Source organism: Neophocaena asiaeorientalis, unplaced genomic scaffold, assembly GCF_003031525.2.
Source record: "Neophocaena asiaeorientalis asiaeorientalis breed wild unplaced genomic scaffold, Neophocaena_asiaeorientalis_V1.1 scaffold450, whole genome shotgun sequence".
NCBI lineage: Eukaryota > Metazoa > Chordata > Mammalia > Artiodactyla > Phocoenidae > Neophocaena > Neophocaena asiaeorientalis.
In genome coordinates this window covers 141,360-160,899 of record NW_020175674.1, presented here as the reverse complement: position 1 = coordinate 160,899, position 19,540 = coordinate 141,360, and the positions used below count along the sequence as shown (strand labels likewise).

At 38.2% G+C, this 19,540-nt stretch overlaps 1 protein-coding gene across 11 annotated transcripts in view; it reads left to right on the top strand.

Moving 5' to 3' along the window:
- The window catches only part of MYO6 (myosin VI), an 88,746-nt gene that overhangs the window by 29,457 nt on the left and 39,749 nt on the right, over positions 1–19,540 (top strand). For all 11 annotated transcript variants that reach the window (XM_024731888.1, XM_024731885.1, XM_024731887.1 and 8 more), the window contains exons 9-15: positions 1,532–1,612; positions 4,480–4,660; positions 9,583–9,727; positions 10,886–11,043; positions 12,376–12,467; positions 15,199–15,271; positions 16,709–16,836. In XM_024731888.1, coding sequence (XP_024587656.1) covers positions 1,532–1,612; positions 4,480–4,660; positions 9,583–9,727; positions 10,886–11,043; positions 12,376–12,467; positions 15,199–15,271; positions 16,709–16,836 — 858 coding nt within the window. The remainder of the gene's footprint in view (positions 1–1,531; positions 1,613–4,479; positions 4,661–9,582; positions 9,728–10,885; positions 11,044–12,375; positions 12,468–15,198; positions 15,272–16,708; positions 16,837–19,540) is intronic.

Below are 19,540 nucleotides of genomic sequence, written 5' to 3'. Positions count from 1 at the left end.
AATAGATGCAGAAAAAGCTTTTCACAAAATTCAACACCCATTTATGATAAAAACTCTCCAGAAAGTAGGCATAGAGGGCACCTAACAACATAATAAAGGCCATATATGACCCACAGTCAACATCATTCTCAATGGTGAAAAACTGTAACCATTTCCTCTAAGATCAGCAAGAAGACAAGGTTGCCCACTCTCACCACCATTATTCAACATAGTTTTGGAGGCTAAATACACCCTAGGGAACAATTACAAGATGGAATAGAGCTCTCATTACCCATTAAAAAAAAAAAAGTATATATATATATATGCAAATCAATCATTATCAGACACTGTTGAAAGAAATTAAAGATTATACAAACAGATGGAGAGATATACTATGTTCTTGGATTGGAAGAATCCACATTGTGAAAATGATATACTACCCAAAGCAATCTACAGATTCACTGCAATCCCCATCAAACTACCAATGGCATTTTTCACAAAAAATTGTATACAGCCACTATGGAGAACAGTATGGAGGTTCCTTAAAAAACTAAAAATAGAACTATCGTATGACCCAGCAATCCGACTACTGGGCATGTACCCTGATAAAGCCGCAATTCAAAAAGAGTCGTGTACCACGATGTTCATTGCAGCAGTATTTATAATAGCCAGGAGATGGAAGCGACCTAAGTGTACATCTACAGATGAACGGATAAAGATGTGGCACATATATACAATGGAATGTTACTCAGCCATAAAAAGAAACAAAACTGAGTTATTTGTAGTGAGGTGGATGGACCTAGAGTCTGTCATACAGAGTGAAGTAAGTCAGAAAGAGAAACACAAATACCGTATGCTAAAACATATATATGGAATCTAAAAAAAAAAATGGTTCTGATGAACCTAAGGGCAGGACAGGAATAAAGACGCAGACATAGAGAATGGACTTGAGGACACGGGGAGGGGGAAGGGTTAACTGGGACGAAGTGAGGGAGTGGCATGGACATATATCCGCTACCAAATGTAAAATAGATAGCTAGTGGGACGCAGCCGAATAGCACAGGGAGATCCACTCGGTGCTTTGTGACCGAGGGGTGGGATAGGGCGGGTGGGAGGGAGACACAAGAGGGATGGGATATGGGGATACACGTATGCATATAGCTGATTCACTTTGTTATACAGCAGAAACTGACACAACACTGTAAAGCAATTATACTCCAATAAAGATGTTAAAAATGAATAAATAAACTGGAGATACATATTTTTTAAAAATTGCTACCTTAGAAAAATAGGAAAGCTTTATGGTATTGGTTTTTATGTTAATCATGTAATTTAATCTATTTTCAGGTTAGGATTTTCACCATCCCTGCTGTGATTAGTAGGAATGAAATGTTTATGGTATATAGAAGTATTGATTTTAATTGAGAGATTAAATGATAGGTTATGTTTAGAAATTCTTTAGAGTTAGCACTATTTGATAAGTTGTGTTTTCCTTGTATCATTTTCCTGTGGATCATATTTGTTAATTATATTTTAAATTTCTTTGTCCTAGTATTTAAACCGAGGCTGCACTAGATACTTTGCTAACAGAGAAACTGACAAACACATTTTACAGAACCGAAAAAGTCCTGAGGTAAAGTAACCTTTAAAAAATATATATAATCTTTAATACAAAAAAATTGTGCTGAAAGATGTATTCTATTTTTTATTTTGGAAACCAAGTAAGATCTCTTACTTTTGTTTTGGTTTTTTTTGCCGTACGCGGGCCTCTCGCTGCTGTGGCCTCTCCCACCGAGGAGCACAGGCTCCGGACGCGCAGGCCCAGCGGCCATGGCTTACAGGCCCAGCCGCTCCGCGGCACGTGGGATCTTCCCAGACCGGGGCACGAACCCGTGTCCCCTGCATCGGCAGGTGGACTCCCAACCACTGCGCCACCAGGGAAGCCCAGGATCTCTTACTTTTAGGCTTATGCTTAAAAACCCTAAATACTCACCCACACCTCTCGCCGAGAAGTACTTTACACCTCTTTTGGTATCTGCAGAAGCCACAGGTTCTGGGTCTTGGTGGGACCTCAGTGCACTGCTCTTCTTTTGTTATTTTCCCGGCATGAGGACATCAGATTGCCTAAGAATCATCCTTTGCTGACATTTTTGAAACTTACTCTCATATTACGCATTTGTGATTAAGTATAAAATATGTCCTTTCTAATTTGTTGTCTGTGTCAAGGCTGAAGTAAGCTTTGATGTAGACAATAAGTAGAGTGACTAATGCTTATGTATTATTTAATATTTCTCTTTAAAACATCATGTTTCTGTAATATATTATGAAAAGTTTTATGTATAGGTCTTACTAAATCATTGTATTTCTAAAAGTAAGTAGATATAATTGTACCATTAACTATTATTTTAAAAACATTAAGTCCTTAATCTAAAATATCTACTGCAACTTTTATAAATTTTAATATGCAGTGTTTAAGTAGTAAGTGGGATTAAGTTGTATCTACTCAGGGAGCTTAAATTATGAAACACTAAGTCAGGATTAATGATAGGGGCTAGTTCATATTGTCTTTATTTTATTAAAAGATTTATATTTAAGTGAACAAGGTTTTATTATACTCGGTTTTTAATGCCCCTGCATTTGTGAGTCAGATGTTTTTGACTACTTTCAGAATGGTGAGGTGAATTATATCTTTAGTATATTCATAGAAAAGAACAGAAAGCAACTAAAAATTCCCATTAATTTGAATTCTAAGCAGATGAGTCTACAGTTAATTTTTGTTTAAGTTGACATTTTATTTATCATTTTAGACACAGATGTCTGTAAACTTTATATTCCATCCATGGTTGGAACTTTAAGAAGTGACATTAATATTTATTATGGTATCTTCCTTTGTTATGGTAACCTATATTTTTATAAGGCATCATTGAAATATGGAAATTGTATTATTTCCACTAAGATAATGGGGACATTTCCTGGTGGGATACCGCAGCTATCCCAAAGGAAAAAATATATACATATATAAATTTGATCTTTTACCATGGAAAAAACTGAGTGGAGAGGAAAGAAAACTGGATTTTACTCTGCAAAGAGTAGCAGTCTTTGTGCTATCTTAGGAAGAAAATGTACAGTTTCTGATTCTAGAGTCCACATAGTTTGTTAGGAATCGTACTCGTATTACTGGGTTTATATATAAAAATATACAAGTGAATAATGGATTTAATATGTTTAAATTACTTTTTATTGTCTTCTTTATCAGGAGGATGAGGTGATCATTTTGACTATTTAGAATCCTTTGCCTAGTTCCATTGGCATGTCTTTAAGCCGTGTGTTATTTTTAGGAGAATGCAGTATTTTTAGTCTGCCGTGATAGCAATATATTCATTGACATTTGATCAGAAACAGTTTTTAAATGAAGTAACCTTTCAATCGCAAGACTAAAAATTCTGCACGATACGTGCTTTGTTTTAAATGTGGCTGCATGTGATTGTTTTCTTTAAGAATAAAATTAAATTTCTTTGTCTAGACATTTTCCAGAAATTTTACACATGCATAATTAAACATTTTAAAGACTTGTGTGGAAAGGCAATTACAAATTCAGCTGGGAAGCAGTTGGCAACCTGGAGGGAAAAAAAACATCTCCTAGGGGCGTCTTTAATGGCCAGTTAATTCTGATGCTGTTACCTAATGTTTAATTTTACGTATTCATTCTCAAGTTCTGGAAAATTGCTAGTCCTGTCTTTCTGTGTCCAGTAATTTCTTTTTCCTCCTTCTAGTTTCTGCAGGGCTGACTTTTCTTCTTCCTTTTTCTGAGTTCGTTATAGGTTCTAGTAAATGAATACTTTAGATGCACGTTCTTTTAGGAGAGAAAGCGAATTTTCTCTTCATTTCTTCGGAAATGTTTTCAGTCATTGCATAAATTCTTAGCATAAGCATAATGCTTACTAATACACTTTACCTCATATATACTAATACAGAAAGGTTTAAAAATTAATTCCCGGGCCATGAACGTTGTTGTTAGCCTGTCCACTGGTTACTGCTGTTGAATATTGGTGTAGCTGATGGCAGTTAACCCGAAGGAGTGTAATGCTAAGTGTCAGATTTAAATTTTTATTACAGTTTTTTAAATAAAACCTCAGTTCTTTTTGACCTATGGTTTCACGTTGATTCATTTCAACCGCTGATACTCCCTTCATTTTCACTCAATTTATATTTTTATATAATGTCCTAGTTTTAGAATTAAAGTTGTAATTAAATTGGAAAACATCTCATTCCATTTTTGACTGAAATAGTTGTAGATTCACATGTCATTGAAAGAAACAATACATAAATCCTGGGTACACTTTGCCCAGTCATTCAGTTTTTGAATGTGTTGGAACACTGAAGTTTTATGATTGACACATTTTATTTTTGCATGTTATATAGTGAGTAGACGTTGTGTAGTTGTGTTAGTACACTTAAATAATGTAAACCGCAATTAATTGATGTCTTCTTGTTTTGTAGTATCTTAAGGGAGGTTCCTTGAAAGATCCTTTGTTAGATGACCATGGAGATTTTATTAGAATGTGCACAGCCATGAAAAAGATTGGTTTGGATGATGAAGAAAAGCTTGATCTGTTCCGGGTAGTAGCTGGTGTTCTGCACCTTGGAAACATTGATTTTGAGGAAGCCGGCAGCACTTCAGGTTTTTTTTTGTTTTGTTTTCTTGTGATCTTTTTGTTTTTGCTTTATTTTAAAAAGGAGTAAAATGAGAAGTTTGTCACTTAATTGTCATATGAAAATTTACTCTGTGTGCAGGCTTGTTAATACCCTACATTTCTAGAATATACCGTATTATGTGATGAATCTTGCAACTACGGGATGCTGCATTATTAGTTCTTATGAGCTCTTTTTGAATAAATCAGTGATACTGATGAGGAAGAAACTCGTCCTGTGAAGGATAAATAATCCTGACTACCAGGGTCATATTTGGTTAAATTTTTCAACTGATATTAATCTTTTCCAATAAGTGAACATAATAATTCTCTCTACCATCTTTTCAGGTATTGTGACATTTTTCTGGTTCATTGATCTAAACTTGGAATGGTTAATTAGGATAATGGAATACATGAAAGCCCATATACATTGTTACTGGGAAATGAAAACAGGTTAAACTTGATGCAGATTGAACAGATCATTTAAATGCCTGCACTCTAGTAACTTTTCAACTGTATTGTTTCAGTCTCTACATAAATAGTAAGGCTTTTTATGTGATCTTCAGTTTGATCCATGAATGCGGGAGTTGGCAGGCTATGGCTCGCGGTCAGATCTGACTAGCTGCCTGTTTTTGTAAATAAAGTATTGTTAGAACACAGCCACACACATTTATTTATGTTTTGCCTATGCCAGCTTTTGTAGTGGCAGAGTTGGGCTTGTGACAGAGACTGGATGGCCAGCAAAGCCTAAAACCTCACTCTTTAGAGGAAGAGATTGTTGACTCCTGCATAAATACATTGTTTAAAAGAGTTTTTTAAAAAACCGGAAGCACCATTTAACATAGTAGTCAATAACATGGGCTTTAGTGTCAGACCCCAGAAGCTCTCTAAGCCTTGGATTTTTCATTCGTAAAATAATGAAGAAATAATCCATGAGAAGTGTTTTTTCCTAGCAGTAGTTTGCATATAAGGAAAAGGGCACAAGAGGAAGGAGAAAGAACATTAAAAAAAATGTCTGCTACGTGCAAGACCCTTCATAAACTGTATTTCATCATAAACATCATAATCATAATCTGAACTTAATAAAGATAATGAGGTAGAGGCTATTATCTCCATTTTACAGAAGTAGGACCTGTGCAGGAGTTTAAGTAATATGGTCATTAGTGAAGTTGTAGGTGTGAGAGCCGGTTCTACCCATGTCTGACTAACTCCAGTACGTGTGATAACTGCCCCTCATTGCCCCCTGTCACTGAACCTTCTGAGCAGATGGAAGTCAACAGTCTGAGTGGCTTTCAGACTGAGTGTCCGTGGTGCTGTGACATCAGAGTGTGGTGTGTAAGAGCACGTGGTCTTGGGCCAGGCTTTTCACTGTGTGTTACCTGCCTGTGTGACCTTGGGCCAGGAACTTAACCTCTGTGTCTCGGTTTCCTCACCTGTAAACTAGGAATAATAAACAACAGGCCTTACCTCATGTTGTAAAGAGGAATAAATGAGTTAACTATTTGTAGAATGATGTGAATACTTAAGTCTGGCATGTAGTAATCACTCTAAGTGTTTTTTAATGAATAAGAAAAATAAAAGTGCAGATTACTCCCAGATTAAAATAAAAGAAACAAAAAGAAAAACCAAGCAAAATCAGGTATGTTCTTAGTATGCATTAAAATTGTCACTCGTTTTTTTTGAGGGATTTGAAAATGTAACGAGTGTTAGAATACACTTCCGTTTGCTCCGTAGCATCGTTATACCAAGGGAGCATGTAGGAGTTCTAAGTAATATCCAAAAAGTTTAGAAAAATTAATGCACAGTTTGGACATGTCATTAGAAGTGATAGGTGGCATTTTCACACACGTCATGTTATTACCGTGTGGTAAACACGCAGAAGTACACAGAGGATCATAAATGTGGCATGATCTAGTTAGTTGAAAAGCACTTTAAATGGTCAAAAGGCACATAGCAGATATTCACATTATCTTTTATTTTTCTTCTCAAACTTCCTTCTGTTGAAGGGAAAATGAGCAGAAAGCAGAGCAGATTGGAATGAGGCAATGAATCCAGAGAATTAATAAGCTAGGCTATTTTTATTTTAACAGCTAAGATTTTATTATATTAATCTTCATCCTTCCTATGATCCTTCGTATAGATTCAGATGGTTTCTTGCTAATCAGAATTGATTTTTCCTGCCCTAGAGAGCTCAATTTTGGCAATTTGAGAAAGCTCTGGATATTCGTAATTATTTTATCAGAAAATTTATTCTTCAGTAAATGTTCAGACAGCTCCCACTGCTATTTAAAAGTTTTTTCATGATGGAAATGCAAAGAATGCCTCTAGGGACTTCCTATGTTTTAAAAATTCCACATAACAAAAACATACATTATTATAACAACTAATGTAAAAAGTGTTCAGAGAAGTTCTTTTTTGGAAGGGGAGTGACACGAAAAGCCTTGCGTTATTTCCCAGTATTTTGCCCTTTTGAAACTTCTAAAATAAATTTTTTCTATGCTAGCCTTACATAATTCCTGGAAGTGTGTAAGAAACTTTGCAGAATAGTAAAAAAAAAAAAAAAAGAGAAGTATTTAAATGAATTAATTATTGTTGATCAACTTCTTGAGATATAATTTTAGATAATGTGTGTGTGTATAAACTAGAAATTAGTAGTAATCTTACTTTCATAGAATTAAAGGTTTAATATATCTTCTAAGTATTCCTCTCCCCGTATTCTTTTTTTCAGCTTTATTGAAATATAACTCACATTGAGTTGTGCAAGAATCACTATATTCAGTTTTAGAATATTTTCGTCACTCCAGACACAGACGCCATACCCTTACCCCCCGCCCCATCTCCTCCCAAATCCCTAGCCTTTAGGCAACCACTGTTCTACTTTGTCTCTATCAATTTGCCTGTCATGGGCATTTCATATCAATGGAATCATACAGTATGTGCTCTTTGTGACTGGCTTCTTTCAGTTAGCATGTTTTCAAGGTTCATCCATGTTTTAACATGTGTCAGTACATCATTTCTTTTTATTGCTGAGTAATATTCCATTGTATGGATATATGACATTTTGTTGATCCATTTGTTATTTGGTGAACTTTTAGGTCGCTTCCACCTTTGGCTATTGTGAATTATGCTGCTATAAACATTTGTGTGCAAGTTTTTGTGTGGACATATGTTTTCATTTCTCTTGGGTGTATGCCTAGGAGTAGAATTGCTGAGTCATATGGTAATTCTATATTTAACCTTAAGAGGAATTGACTTTCAAAGTAACTGAAGGGTTTTACATTCTTACCACCCTAGTGCCTGCCAAGTGCTACCTCATTGTGGTTTTTATTTGCATTTTCCCGATGGCTCATGATGTTGAGCATCTTTTCAACTGTATTGGCCATTTGTATATCTTTTGAGGAAGGACTACTTATGTTCTTTACTCACCTATTAATTGGGTCACCTTTTTATTACTGAGTGGTAAGGGTTTTTTAATATGTTCTAAATACAAGTTCCTTATCCGATGTATAATTTGCAAACATCTTCTCTCATTCTGCGGGTTGTGTTTTTCATTTCTGGATTCTGTTCTTTGAAGCACAAAAGTTTTTCATTTTGATGAAATCCAGTTTGTCTGTTTTTTCTTTTGTTGCTTATGGTGCCATATCTAGGAAGCCATTATCTGGTCCAAGGTCACAAGGATTTATGTCTGTATTCTTCTAAGAGTTTAATAGTGTTACTCTTACCTTTAGGTCTTTGATTGATGTTGAGTTAATTTCTGTGTAGGGTGTGAAGTAGGGGTCCAACTTCATTCTTTTGCATGTGGATGTCCAGTTGCCCACTGCACTTTGTTTGAAAAGCTGTTCTTTTCCCCAATGAATTGTCTTGACAAGCCCTTATTCATATAAGATCGCACGGTTTCTTTCTCCTGAGAGCAGTCTGTTAAATAGTTTATTAATTTGTCATGATAAAATTCTCATTGTGATTTCATACGTTCTTTGTAATTTTGAAATTAGTCTTAAAATGAATCATTTATAAGCACGAAACCATAAAAATGTTAATAAAATGTTTATTATTTTTAATAATAGTAGTAATAGGATAATAATTATCGGTACCTTCATAGAGTGCTTATTATGGACCAGCCACTCTTCCAGGCACGTCACGTATATAGCCTTTTTAATCTTCAGAACAACCTTATTAGGCTGGTACAGTTAATTATCATCTTTATATGGGTGAGGAAACTGAGTACAGAAAGAATAAGTAACTCGTTCAAGGTCACACAGCTAGTAAGTTGTAGAGCCATCACAGCCCCGAGTCTAAGGACTGTCGTATTCTGTCTTTCTAGAAAAAACTTTTTGAAACCAGCTCCATAAATAGAAATCTATAGATATGATGTACAGGAAATAGCCGTGGCCGCCTCACCCTCTTCCTTTGTCCCCGAGCCTCACAAGCACATGCGTGTGCATACACACACCCCCACACACATAGACAGACGTCCACGCCCACACTGACCTACTACAGTGCCTCACAACATCTACCACTGAAATTACTCCTTGATATTTTCTGCGGTCGTATGATTTTAGTGATAAGGCACTCTGTTATTCCAGAGATTTATTTTAATATATTAACAAGGATTATAATCTATCTTTAGTATATTTTGCTTGCTGGGTCATTAAAAAATGAAACCGTGACAGGCTAAAATTGATGGGCTGAAAGGATTGTATCATGGGCTGCCCTGAGTGAGGGTCTCCCACTGACCTTGGCAGTGTGAGTGTCTGACAAGGGCGGGGAACGAGCGAGGTGAAATTAAGTCACAGCTAAGCCTTGTCTAGTCCATAGTTTTATGTGAGTGAAGAGTGCACTTCTAAGAAATGCATCTTGAAAATCTGGTTTACATCATGTTTACTAATTTCAAATTGAAATACGTGTTCGTTAGGTGGCTGTAATCTGAAGAATAAATCTACTCAGTCATTGGAGTATTGTGCTGAATTACTGGGTTTAGATCAAGATGATCTTCGTGTAAGTTTAACTACAAGAGTCATGCTAACAACAGCAGGGGGCACCAAAGGAACAGTGATAAAGTAAGTTCCCTAACTCATTGCTCGGTAAAAATCCTGCCTTGTGGGGGGAAAGGCCAGGTCCTCTGTCGCTTGCTGAATAAGGCAGGCAGTGAGTTCTGGTTGACATATTTCGAAAAATTTTCAACAAATTAAAAAAAAAAAAAGGTTAAAAAAATCGTTTAGCCGCTCAGAAAATTCGGTAACTCTTACTTTGGGAAATATTAGCAAAGTATGCTTAGCCTGATTCTTTGCTAAGCCAACTCCAAATTATTATTATGAAGAAAATCTCAGCGAGGAAGATGTATAGTAGTGCCCTACAGTTGCGTGGCTCCTTGGAGAGATTTCTGGCACCCAAGGGAAGGCTGGTAAAAGCACAGGAGGGTGGTCCTCAGCAATCATGTCCTCCGTTTCCCCTGTGTTCCAAAGCAGTTCTTTTTTGTGTCTTAAGTATGGCGTGTCCACATAAGAGTCTCTTTAGGAAAGGGTTCTATTACAAGAAATGTAAGTTGGAAAATCACTGTTTAGAAGGGATTCAAGTATTGGTCTGACCTGAATGACTTTTAAGGTTACTTCCAAATTTTGATAATTCTTTTCTGGTATTCCCACAGGGCCTCATGCTTTATGGCAGCATTTAGCACAGTGTTTGGAAATTCTTTCCTGTGGCAGCCTCTCTTCATCGGGCTGTGTACCTGTATCTGCAGCGTCTAACACTGTTGTACCATGTAGTTATTTATATGAAAGAGTAGAGTTGGACAGTTGGGATTTTAAGATGGAAACATTTTTTTTCCTAAACAGTGTTAACCCAGTTTCTGACCTTTAAAGTGGTCTTGAATTAAACGCAATTTCTTTTGCATTTAAGAAAGTCACATGGAAGATTATTCCTCTGAATGGTTTTTTTATATATTCAGCATGTACAATGAGGTATAAATTAAGGTTAAAAAGAGTTTTTGAGCCTAATGTTCTTTTACTCAGTGATGACTTTTAATCTAATTATCTTGTAGATAATTCTCTTGTAGTATTCTACTTAGCCCCGTTTATCTGTCTCTATTCACGAATGACATTTTGTAACTATTTATTTTGTTCTTCACAGTGAATATGTACTTAGTTCTTGGGAATATGGCATTATTTCCACAACATATTACTATGAAGAATTTCTGTTGGTATGGTCTTCTTTCACAGGGTACCCCTGAAAGTGGAGCAAGCAAACAACGCCCGGGATGCCTTGGCAAAGACTGTCTATAGCCATCTTTTCGATCACGTGGTCAACAGAGTGAATCAGTGTTTTCCTTTTGAAACATCATCCTATTTTATTGGAGTCCTAGATATTGCTGGATTTGGTAAGTATAGTTTTGTTTGTGAGTTTGTATCTGTTTGGTACTTTCACACATATTTAAAATAAAATTTTAAAACCTTTTTTTCCCTTGTAATACCTTTCACTTGATGTATTTCCAGTTATATGTCCATACCACCATTTCGTTTCATAAACGATTTAAGTAGGAAGCTAATGCTTCCAAAAAAAAAAAAAAAGGAAAGGAAAGACTCATGGATTTTGGTCATACTAATGCTTAAATTAAAACATGTTGATTGAAACTACTATAGGTAGAGATGTCTGTGTACTCTTAAATGAGTACAGCTGATAAAGGTCACGTCTTGAGTACTGCTGATACAGAGAATTAAGTCATTAAAACCATTGGCTCCAGCCAATGGACCTGGGTACAGGTTGACCTCGCACACAGGCCAAACTCATTACTATGTGTAAAACTTCATCATTAGTGTTAGTTGTCAACAGATAGCTATTTCCAATAATTTCCACCAAATGAGTAAGCTATCAACATAAATGTTTGAGAACAACTATGGAGGTGTATAACCAGAAATGAAATGAGTCACTGACATCGGAATGCTGCTTTGTTCGGACTTACCGTGTTGTAAACATCTCAAAGTAAGTCTGACCGTTTTTTACATTGGGCTTTATCAGTGTGGGCGTTCCCTCTGTGCAGAAGGGGTGTCCTTTGTAATTTGTTTGTATTTGTCAAGGGAAGATATGAGCGTTCACACTTGGGAGGGGCAGAGTTTTGTTTTTGCTGTAATACATGTTTTAAAATTTACAATGAAGCATTACCTGATGATCAAAGGTAGAGAAACACACATTTGTTTCCTAGTCTGCACCGTTTTAGCATAACACTCACGTACTCAGAGTCATAACATTTTAGAGCTACAGGGATCTTAGAAATAATGTAATACAATCCCTTAATTTTAGAAATGCATTAGTATCCATAATATTTTTTCTAACTATAATTTTACAGATTATATAGAAAAATATAAAGTACTTACATTTTAAGTCATTTTTCTTCTTTGATTTAGATTGCTTTAACACCTGTGCTTTAAAAATCTTTACAAGTGACTTATATTTTACATCTTTTACTATATGACATGTATCTTATCTGACAAACACCTTTTTGTCAAGCGAAGGTATTTTTAATACTTAATTTTAATGCATATAAAAATTTAAGTCTTGAAATAAGAGCATTTGGGGAGTATGGAACAATGATATGTATATTTTTTAACCTAATGTTAAATTAAACATTGATACAATAAAACTTTATCCTTAGTTAAATTTATTAATGTGAAGTTGATCTGATGATGACTCTTGATTCTGGTTTTGTTTTCAGAGTACTTTGAACGTAACAGTTTTGAACAATTTTGCATCAACTATTGCAATGAAAAACTTCAACAGTTTTTTAATGAAAGGATTCTGAAGGAGGTAATTGCCATACAATTTAGATTTGAGAACCGCATTAAGCTATTTTAAATTTCAAGGTACACAGGCATACTGCAGTTAGCCCGATGGATGGGGTGTGACGTAAGGTGGCCCAGGGAATCAGAGGTGCCCAGTGTGGGCCCCAGCGGCACATCGGAAGTGTTAATGGTACAGCTGAGGCTTAGGGACCCAGTAAAAACTCTAATAGGCACCTCCTCAGAAGTGAATGTCTCTTGCTTCTTACTGGTGACTTTTACTAGACTTGAAATTCTGCCTGTTTCTTTTCCTCATTCTCTTGTCTTCAGTCTTGCCACAGCCAAACAGTAGTCTGCTCCCAGCCCTGACCTGGGGCATCTCCCTCTATTCCTCTGTGTCTCCGCTTCTGTCCACTCTGCTACCTGCTCGCCCTCTCTCCGTATGGCAGGAAAGCCACCAGGCCAGGAGATTCCTTGGGGCCGCTGGCCTGGCCCACCTCCAGACAGCAATTTCCCTGCCAGGATACCCTGTGCACTGCCAGTGGCCTGTCAGTGGGGTGCTTTTGTCTGGACACCATCTCCGGTCCAGTAAGGACTTCCTGCCCCTTCCTGCTTGTAGTAGATGACTGGTGGCCTACACTCACGCTCTCAAGTCTAGGAAAGTTCCTTTGTAACACCTCAGAGTGCACAGTGAGTAAAAGTAGCTTTGGATCAGTGGATTTGTGATTAGGCTCACCATTTTTTACCTTGTATTTTGAATTCTCCACCTACTGATACCCTTGTCTTTCCTTCCTTTGAGCCGTTTGAGATATGTCTTACTGAATGAAGAAAGTAGAGTTAAAGGGAACTCAGAATTAATCTGTTAATCTAGTGCAGACCTTTGTTTTACAGATGAAGAAACTGCAGAAGTTCAGTGACTTCTGCAGGGCTGAACCCTCCTTCCAGGTTGCTGGCTCACAGCACCGTTCCCTTCGTATTAGCACCGCTGTGTTCTGAGTTCCCCACTGTCTCTGGACTTGAAATGTGAAATATTTTCTTTCGTGTTCCCATCCCATTCATCTTTCCCCCATTTTTTTTTTTTTTTTTTTTTTTTTGCGGTACGCGGGCCTCTCACTGTTGTGGCCCCTCCCGTTGCGGAGCACAGGCTCCGGACGCGCAGGCTCAGTGGCCATGGCTCACGGGCCCAGCCGCTCAGCGGCATGTGGGATCCTCCCGGACCGGGGCACGAACCCGCGTCCCCTGCATCGGCAGGCGGACTCTCAACAACTGCGCCACCAGGGAAGCCCTCCCCCATTTTTATTGTGTTTTGTCTTTATGGGTTTCCTAGTACATTCCAACTTTTATACCTTATCTTATAATATCTTATATATTATACCAATTCTGGCATAAATAAAACAGCTTAAAACAAGTACCTATCAGTTAAGATCGTTTCTCTGAAAAGTTTCATCTGGCAGCCATAGTCCTTTCATTACTGTGTGAAGTTTTGCATGTATGCTTCTCACTTAATCAGCCTTAAATCTTCCCTTCCACACCAACCCAGCAAGCTTTATGTAGAAACTGCATGAAGAGGAGACAGCGCCTTGATTCATGTTTACTTTCATAATAATTCTTTAAAGTAAATGTGTGAATTTCAAATTCAGATTGAGTTCAAGTAGACAGTGCCTTCTAGAATGACGGAAACCTTTTCTAAGTAGTACGTCTCGTGGGAGGAAATATTTAAACATTCAGGGGGAAAAAAGTTTGAAATATACATCACCCTAAGCTCATTGCGTTCCCCACCCACCTGTGATAAAATCCCTCCCTCCTCCTTTTTCTTTTTAATTTTAAGAAGATACCAGAATTACATCCAGGAACTTAACTTTGATTTGTAAATTATTCTTCTAAATTACGTTTATTTTCCCCAATGATATACTCCTCATATATATCACTGTGTAGATATTAGAGCCCATTTGCAGTTAATTGCTCTTTCCTTAACGTTAGTGCTTGTCTATAAATGTTATAAACCTGCTCTACCTCTCTTTAGACGATGATTAAGGGCTATTGAGGATATATAATAGGAGAGACAAATTTCATGTCAGCAGGGAGCTTGTTGGTTCAGCTGTTTTTTAAGCTTTTTAAAATTATCAAAGCAAGTTATGTTCCTCTGTGTATTCCAGGGGTAAACTGTGGCCTTCAGGACAAACCCAGCATGCCGCCTAATTTTACAAATGAAATTTTATTGGAAGACAGCCATGCTTCTTCATTTACTGTTATCTGTGGCTGCTTTCGCCCTGCAGTGGCATAATTGTACAGTTGTGACAAAGACAGTATGGCCCACAGCTGAAAATATTTACTGTCTGGCCCTTCCAGAAAAGTTTGCGGATCCCTGGTCTATTCTACTGGGAAGTTTGACTTTAGAATCGCTAAAAATGTTTCAAAGCCCTGGTCTTGTCTTGGGTTTGAATGGTTACAAACAGATCCCTGTGTTTGTGCCTGGCTGCCCGGCGTATTTCGGGAAAAGCGTGCTTATCTGCAGGGGGGAACACTTCCACATAATGTGAATCATGTTATGTTGGCCATGTAAGTTTTTATTTCGCCTTGCTTTAGGGGCAAGGGTTTTTCTTCCCTCATGTTTGTCAAGACTTCTCGGTCCCCAAATCAGCTGGTGTGAGCCTTGTACACTGACTAATCAGTAAACGTTCTGGTCGGATATGGCACAGTGAACCCATTTCCTGTCACACAGTAGCTCCATATCTATGATTATGATTATTTCATTTTAGGAGCAAGAACTCTATCAAAAGGAAGGTTTAGGTGTGAATGAAGTGCATTACGTGGATAACCAGGACTGTATAGGTATGTATTTTTTTTTGCTCTACTTTTGGGAAATATGGGAAGATACAGTGAATGATTTCACTAGTAATTTTTCTGTGCTCTGCTGGTTACGGGACTTGAAATTGTGGTACTTGAGAGAGGTTTTACTTCTCTAGTACTGCTAGGAAGTTATTTTTCCTGTGAAGGCATCGAATTCAGCTATATTGAAAGTTTTCGTAAAATTCCTTCTATCTACTGTGAGGGATATTTTCTTTCTTAAGCAGTTAACGTGAATAAGTTAAGGAGGAAACAAAATTACTTAAGCAGTGAAGGGATTTCTTATCTCGTGTGAGGAAGCCCGAGGCGTCTGCCAGGATTTGGCTTTGCACGTCTGCAGTTCTTTGTTTCTATTCTCTGCACCCGCACCCTTTGGCAAGTTGGCATCACAAGTTCCAGTGTCCCATCCAGATAGCACCCTGCAGCAGGAGAACAGGGTCTCTGTTTTCCTTGTCTGTTTTTATCGGTAAAGGAGACTTTCCCTGTCCCACCCAGGGAGTGTTCAGTCTGCCTTTTCTTTCCCACGCATCTCTGAAATCAGCTGTGCGGCAAGCCTTGCTTTGAAAATGGAATCTGACAGTTGAGTCAGTGACTCATGTGCTAGATTTGGACAAGATAGTGTAATAGTAATAGCGATAACAATAATAACAGTACTTTACATTCGTGTTACTTCTCAAAGCACTTTCACATCCTACCTGGTCCACTCAGCATATCCCCTCACACACCATATCCTTTCACAGAGATATCTTGGCTGGAACTCCTCCCCTTCCATTTCCCCTTCAGCCCACTTGGGTCGTGCATCTATCAGAGCACTCTCAGTTATAGCTCAGTTAGCGCGTCCCCCTCCACCTCCATTAATTGCCCCAGAAGCATCATTCTCTGACCAGTGCAGTCAGAACCTGGATTTCTCTTCCTATGTCCTGCGGCTTTTGGAGTCTGTCCCAATTAGCACTTCTGGATTTCTCTTCCTGTGTCCTGCGGCTTTTAGAGTCTGTCCCATCTAGCACTGCCTATGTATTTAAGCAGCTTACATTTTCTAGTTATTTTGGACAGGCAGGAAATTCAGAAACATGAATGGAAGGAGCATAAATTTGTGCTGCAAAAACGTCTGTAGTTTTACTTCAATTTGAATATAGATGTCATGTGGGAGAGGAGGTATTTCTGGCTTACAGATGGAATGGTTATTATGTTAGTCGCTTTCTTTATGGAGTGGTTTTTCTAAAACCTATATTAAATATATGATGTTATTTTCTAATAAATTGCAGATGTGAAACAAAATTCATCTGCTCGCTGTTGCTTGTGAGAGAATACAATACTTACAGGATCATGTTACATTGTTTCTGATCAGTCCTCAAAATTTGTGATCAGTAAGTTTAAAATGTTATGTTTTTTATCCTGTCATGTTCTGATTTTTTGAAATAGATTTAATTGAAGCAAAATTAGCGGGAATACTGGATATTTTGGATGAGGAAAATCGCCTTCCCCAGCCAAGTGATCAACACTTTACATCTGAAGTTCACCAGAAGCACAAAGACCATTTCCGACTCTGTGTGAGTTTGCTAGTTCAAAATTGAGCCTCTGGTGGGAAGAAAAACTTTTAGAAACATGTACTAGACATTAGATATTAGGTAATTAGAATCATAAGTTATGTAAGGCTTTGAACAGCTATAAACATCTTCTTAATCCAGCACAGTATCTTCTATAGATAACCATTTAATTTGTATCTATATATTTCTACTGCTGCTGATCTATCTAATCAAGGCGATTTTAGCTGGATATAAAGTACATTTCACCTATCTAAAACGTATAAAAAGGTTTACCTGTTTCTTCTTTTTTTTAAAGAAGATGTTGCGGGTAGCAGTTTATTAATTAATTTTTTTTTTTTTTTGCTGTGTTGCGTCTTTGTTTCTGTGCGAGGGCTTTCTCTAGTTTGGCAAGCGGGGGCCACTCTTCATCGTGGTGTGCGGGCCTCTCACTATGGCGGCCTCTCTTGCTGCGGAGCACAGGCTCCAGACGCGCAGGCTCAGTAGTTGTGGCTCACGGGCCCAGTTGCTCCGTGCCATGTGGGATCCTCCCAGACCAGGGCTCGAACCCATGTCCCCTGTATTAGCAGGCAGATTCTCAACCACTGTGCCACCAGGGAAGCCCGGTTTACCTGTTTTTATGTTCTCCCTTCTGAGTTAAGTGGCCATGAGTTGCTCTGTTTTGTATCATGTGACCTTGATCACTTTCCAGGGGTTAGCACCTCGAGTCACAAGCGGCTACCTGTCTGCAAATTTGTAAGACCAGCAAAGCTTGTGGCTAAGAGTCTGACTGGTGGAAGCAATTCATTTAGTGATCAGTAAATTGATTTTGATACTCTAGGGAGTTTTGAATGGAAAAATGTACTCAGAGAGGGTCATAGAAGCTGCAGCAATAGAAGAATTAGCTAAAGGGAAAAACAGACACAGAAGGCAGTAGAAATAAATGAGAAGTACACTTCTGAAATGGTCAGAAGACCTGGTTCCCTAAACTGCTGTGCTTGACGACCTGCTTGCGGCAGTGAACGGTAGGGCCGTTCTCCATAAGGCTGGAGTGTGCAGCTGTTGAGGGGTTTCCGTGTTCACCTAGCTCTGGGTTTATCTTTATACTCAACCACCATCACCTGAGGTAATGCAAGCACAGCTCCATCCTTGCACCCAGAAAGAGCTGACTAGCACAGAGAAATGTGGATGTTAATTTTACCCACGAAGATAGGTGTTACCTCATCTTAGAACAACAAGGAAAGGAAGGAAGGAAGAAGAGAAGAGCTGCTTAGAGTGGCAGCTGCCTCCTGTACTGTTTATTGTTTTCAGACTGTAGCATCGTATAACATTCGCTGCTTTGATGGGTCCAGGAGTTCAAGTGAATGAAAGCAAATATTCTTGTTTCCATACATCACTAACTAAATCAAGAACGTGAATAGGCTGAAGGCATTAAAAAGCTGATATAATTATGATAACCTTCTCTGGGGACTGCATCTCACAACTACCTGCTCTGTTGACTTGGAGTTCTTCTGTATCCTTAAATAAGTCTGATGTGGAGGCTGCCTCTCTCACTTCAGTGGAGATAGAAAAAAGCAGTCTGCGTCCCCAACAAAACTTGCTGCTAAGATTAAAGACGTACATCTAGTCCTGTTTATTCACTGCTCTCTGTGAAGACCAGTCTGTGGATGCATGGTTACCTTTACCAAGAGTACTCACTGCTAGTCAACAAATTATGACCAGGGTTTCAGAGACGTATAGCTCCAAGGACAGCAAACTAAAGCATCAGGAAAGGACTATGGCCACTTTCCTCAAAAGAGAACAAGAGCAAGACAGTAAATTCTGAGTTGTACAGATCATTACTTTTATTGTATGTCTTTGAAAACAAAATTATTAATAACCATTTATTGAACCTTTAGCATGTGCCAGGCACATTCTAAGAGTTTTGCTTGAATTACTTTATTTGGTCCTCACGAGAATCCTTTGGGGTAGCTCCTGCTTGCATCCGCTGTGCTAGAGGTGAGGGGATGGGCATGGAGAGCTCAGGTGACCTCCCTGTTCAGCGTAGAGAGAAAGTGTTGGATTTGGGCATCCGGCCGGCGTCTTGACCACAGGGTCGCCCCCTGACTCGTGCCTGCCTGCTGCCATGCAGAGTGCGGGGTGGGGGGGGGCTCTGTGATCTGCTAGCTCTCTCACCCAGCAAAAGCCTGGGAAGGTTCTGATGTCTTAGCTTGTTCATTTTTGAATGAGATTGTCTTTCTTAACCTTAGGCTATTTTGAGGGTCAGGAGTGATCTGTTATTCTGGAAACTTTCAAACATGATACCAACATGAGATACTACAATTAGATAGTACAACCGGAAAAGGATTTTGTTTCCTTCATATAGATTCAGGCTCATTGTGTAAACGTGTTAGGGTGTATGGTTTAAGTCAGTAGGTGAGTCCCTGTGCTGATTTTGGGTGTTTCTGTAGAACAGTGCTTTTCGACCTTGGCAGCACCTAGGAATCACCTGATGTAAATGGGGTGAGAGGCTTAAAAGTTCTCCAGCTGATTCTAGTTCAGCAGCCCAGCTCAGGAGCCACCACTTTAGACACAGGCATTTAACTTTATAAACCTTTGGTCCTTTTTTCTTTCCTAAGAGATTATAACCAAAAATATATGCTAGATTTTACTGGTACTTTAAGGCTTATTTAAAAAGCAGTATAATTATATAAAGTATGACAACTCCCTTTATATAATTTTAAGTATTTCA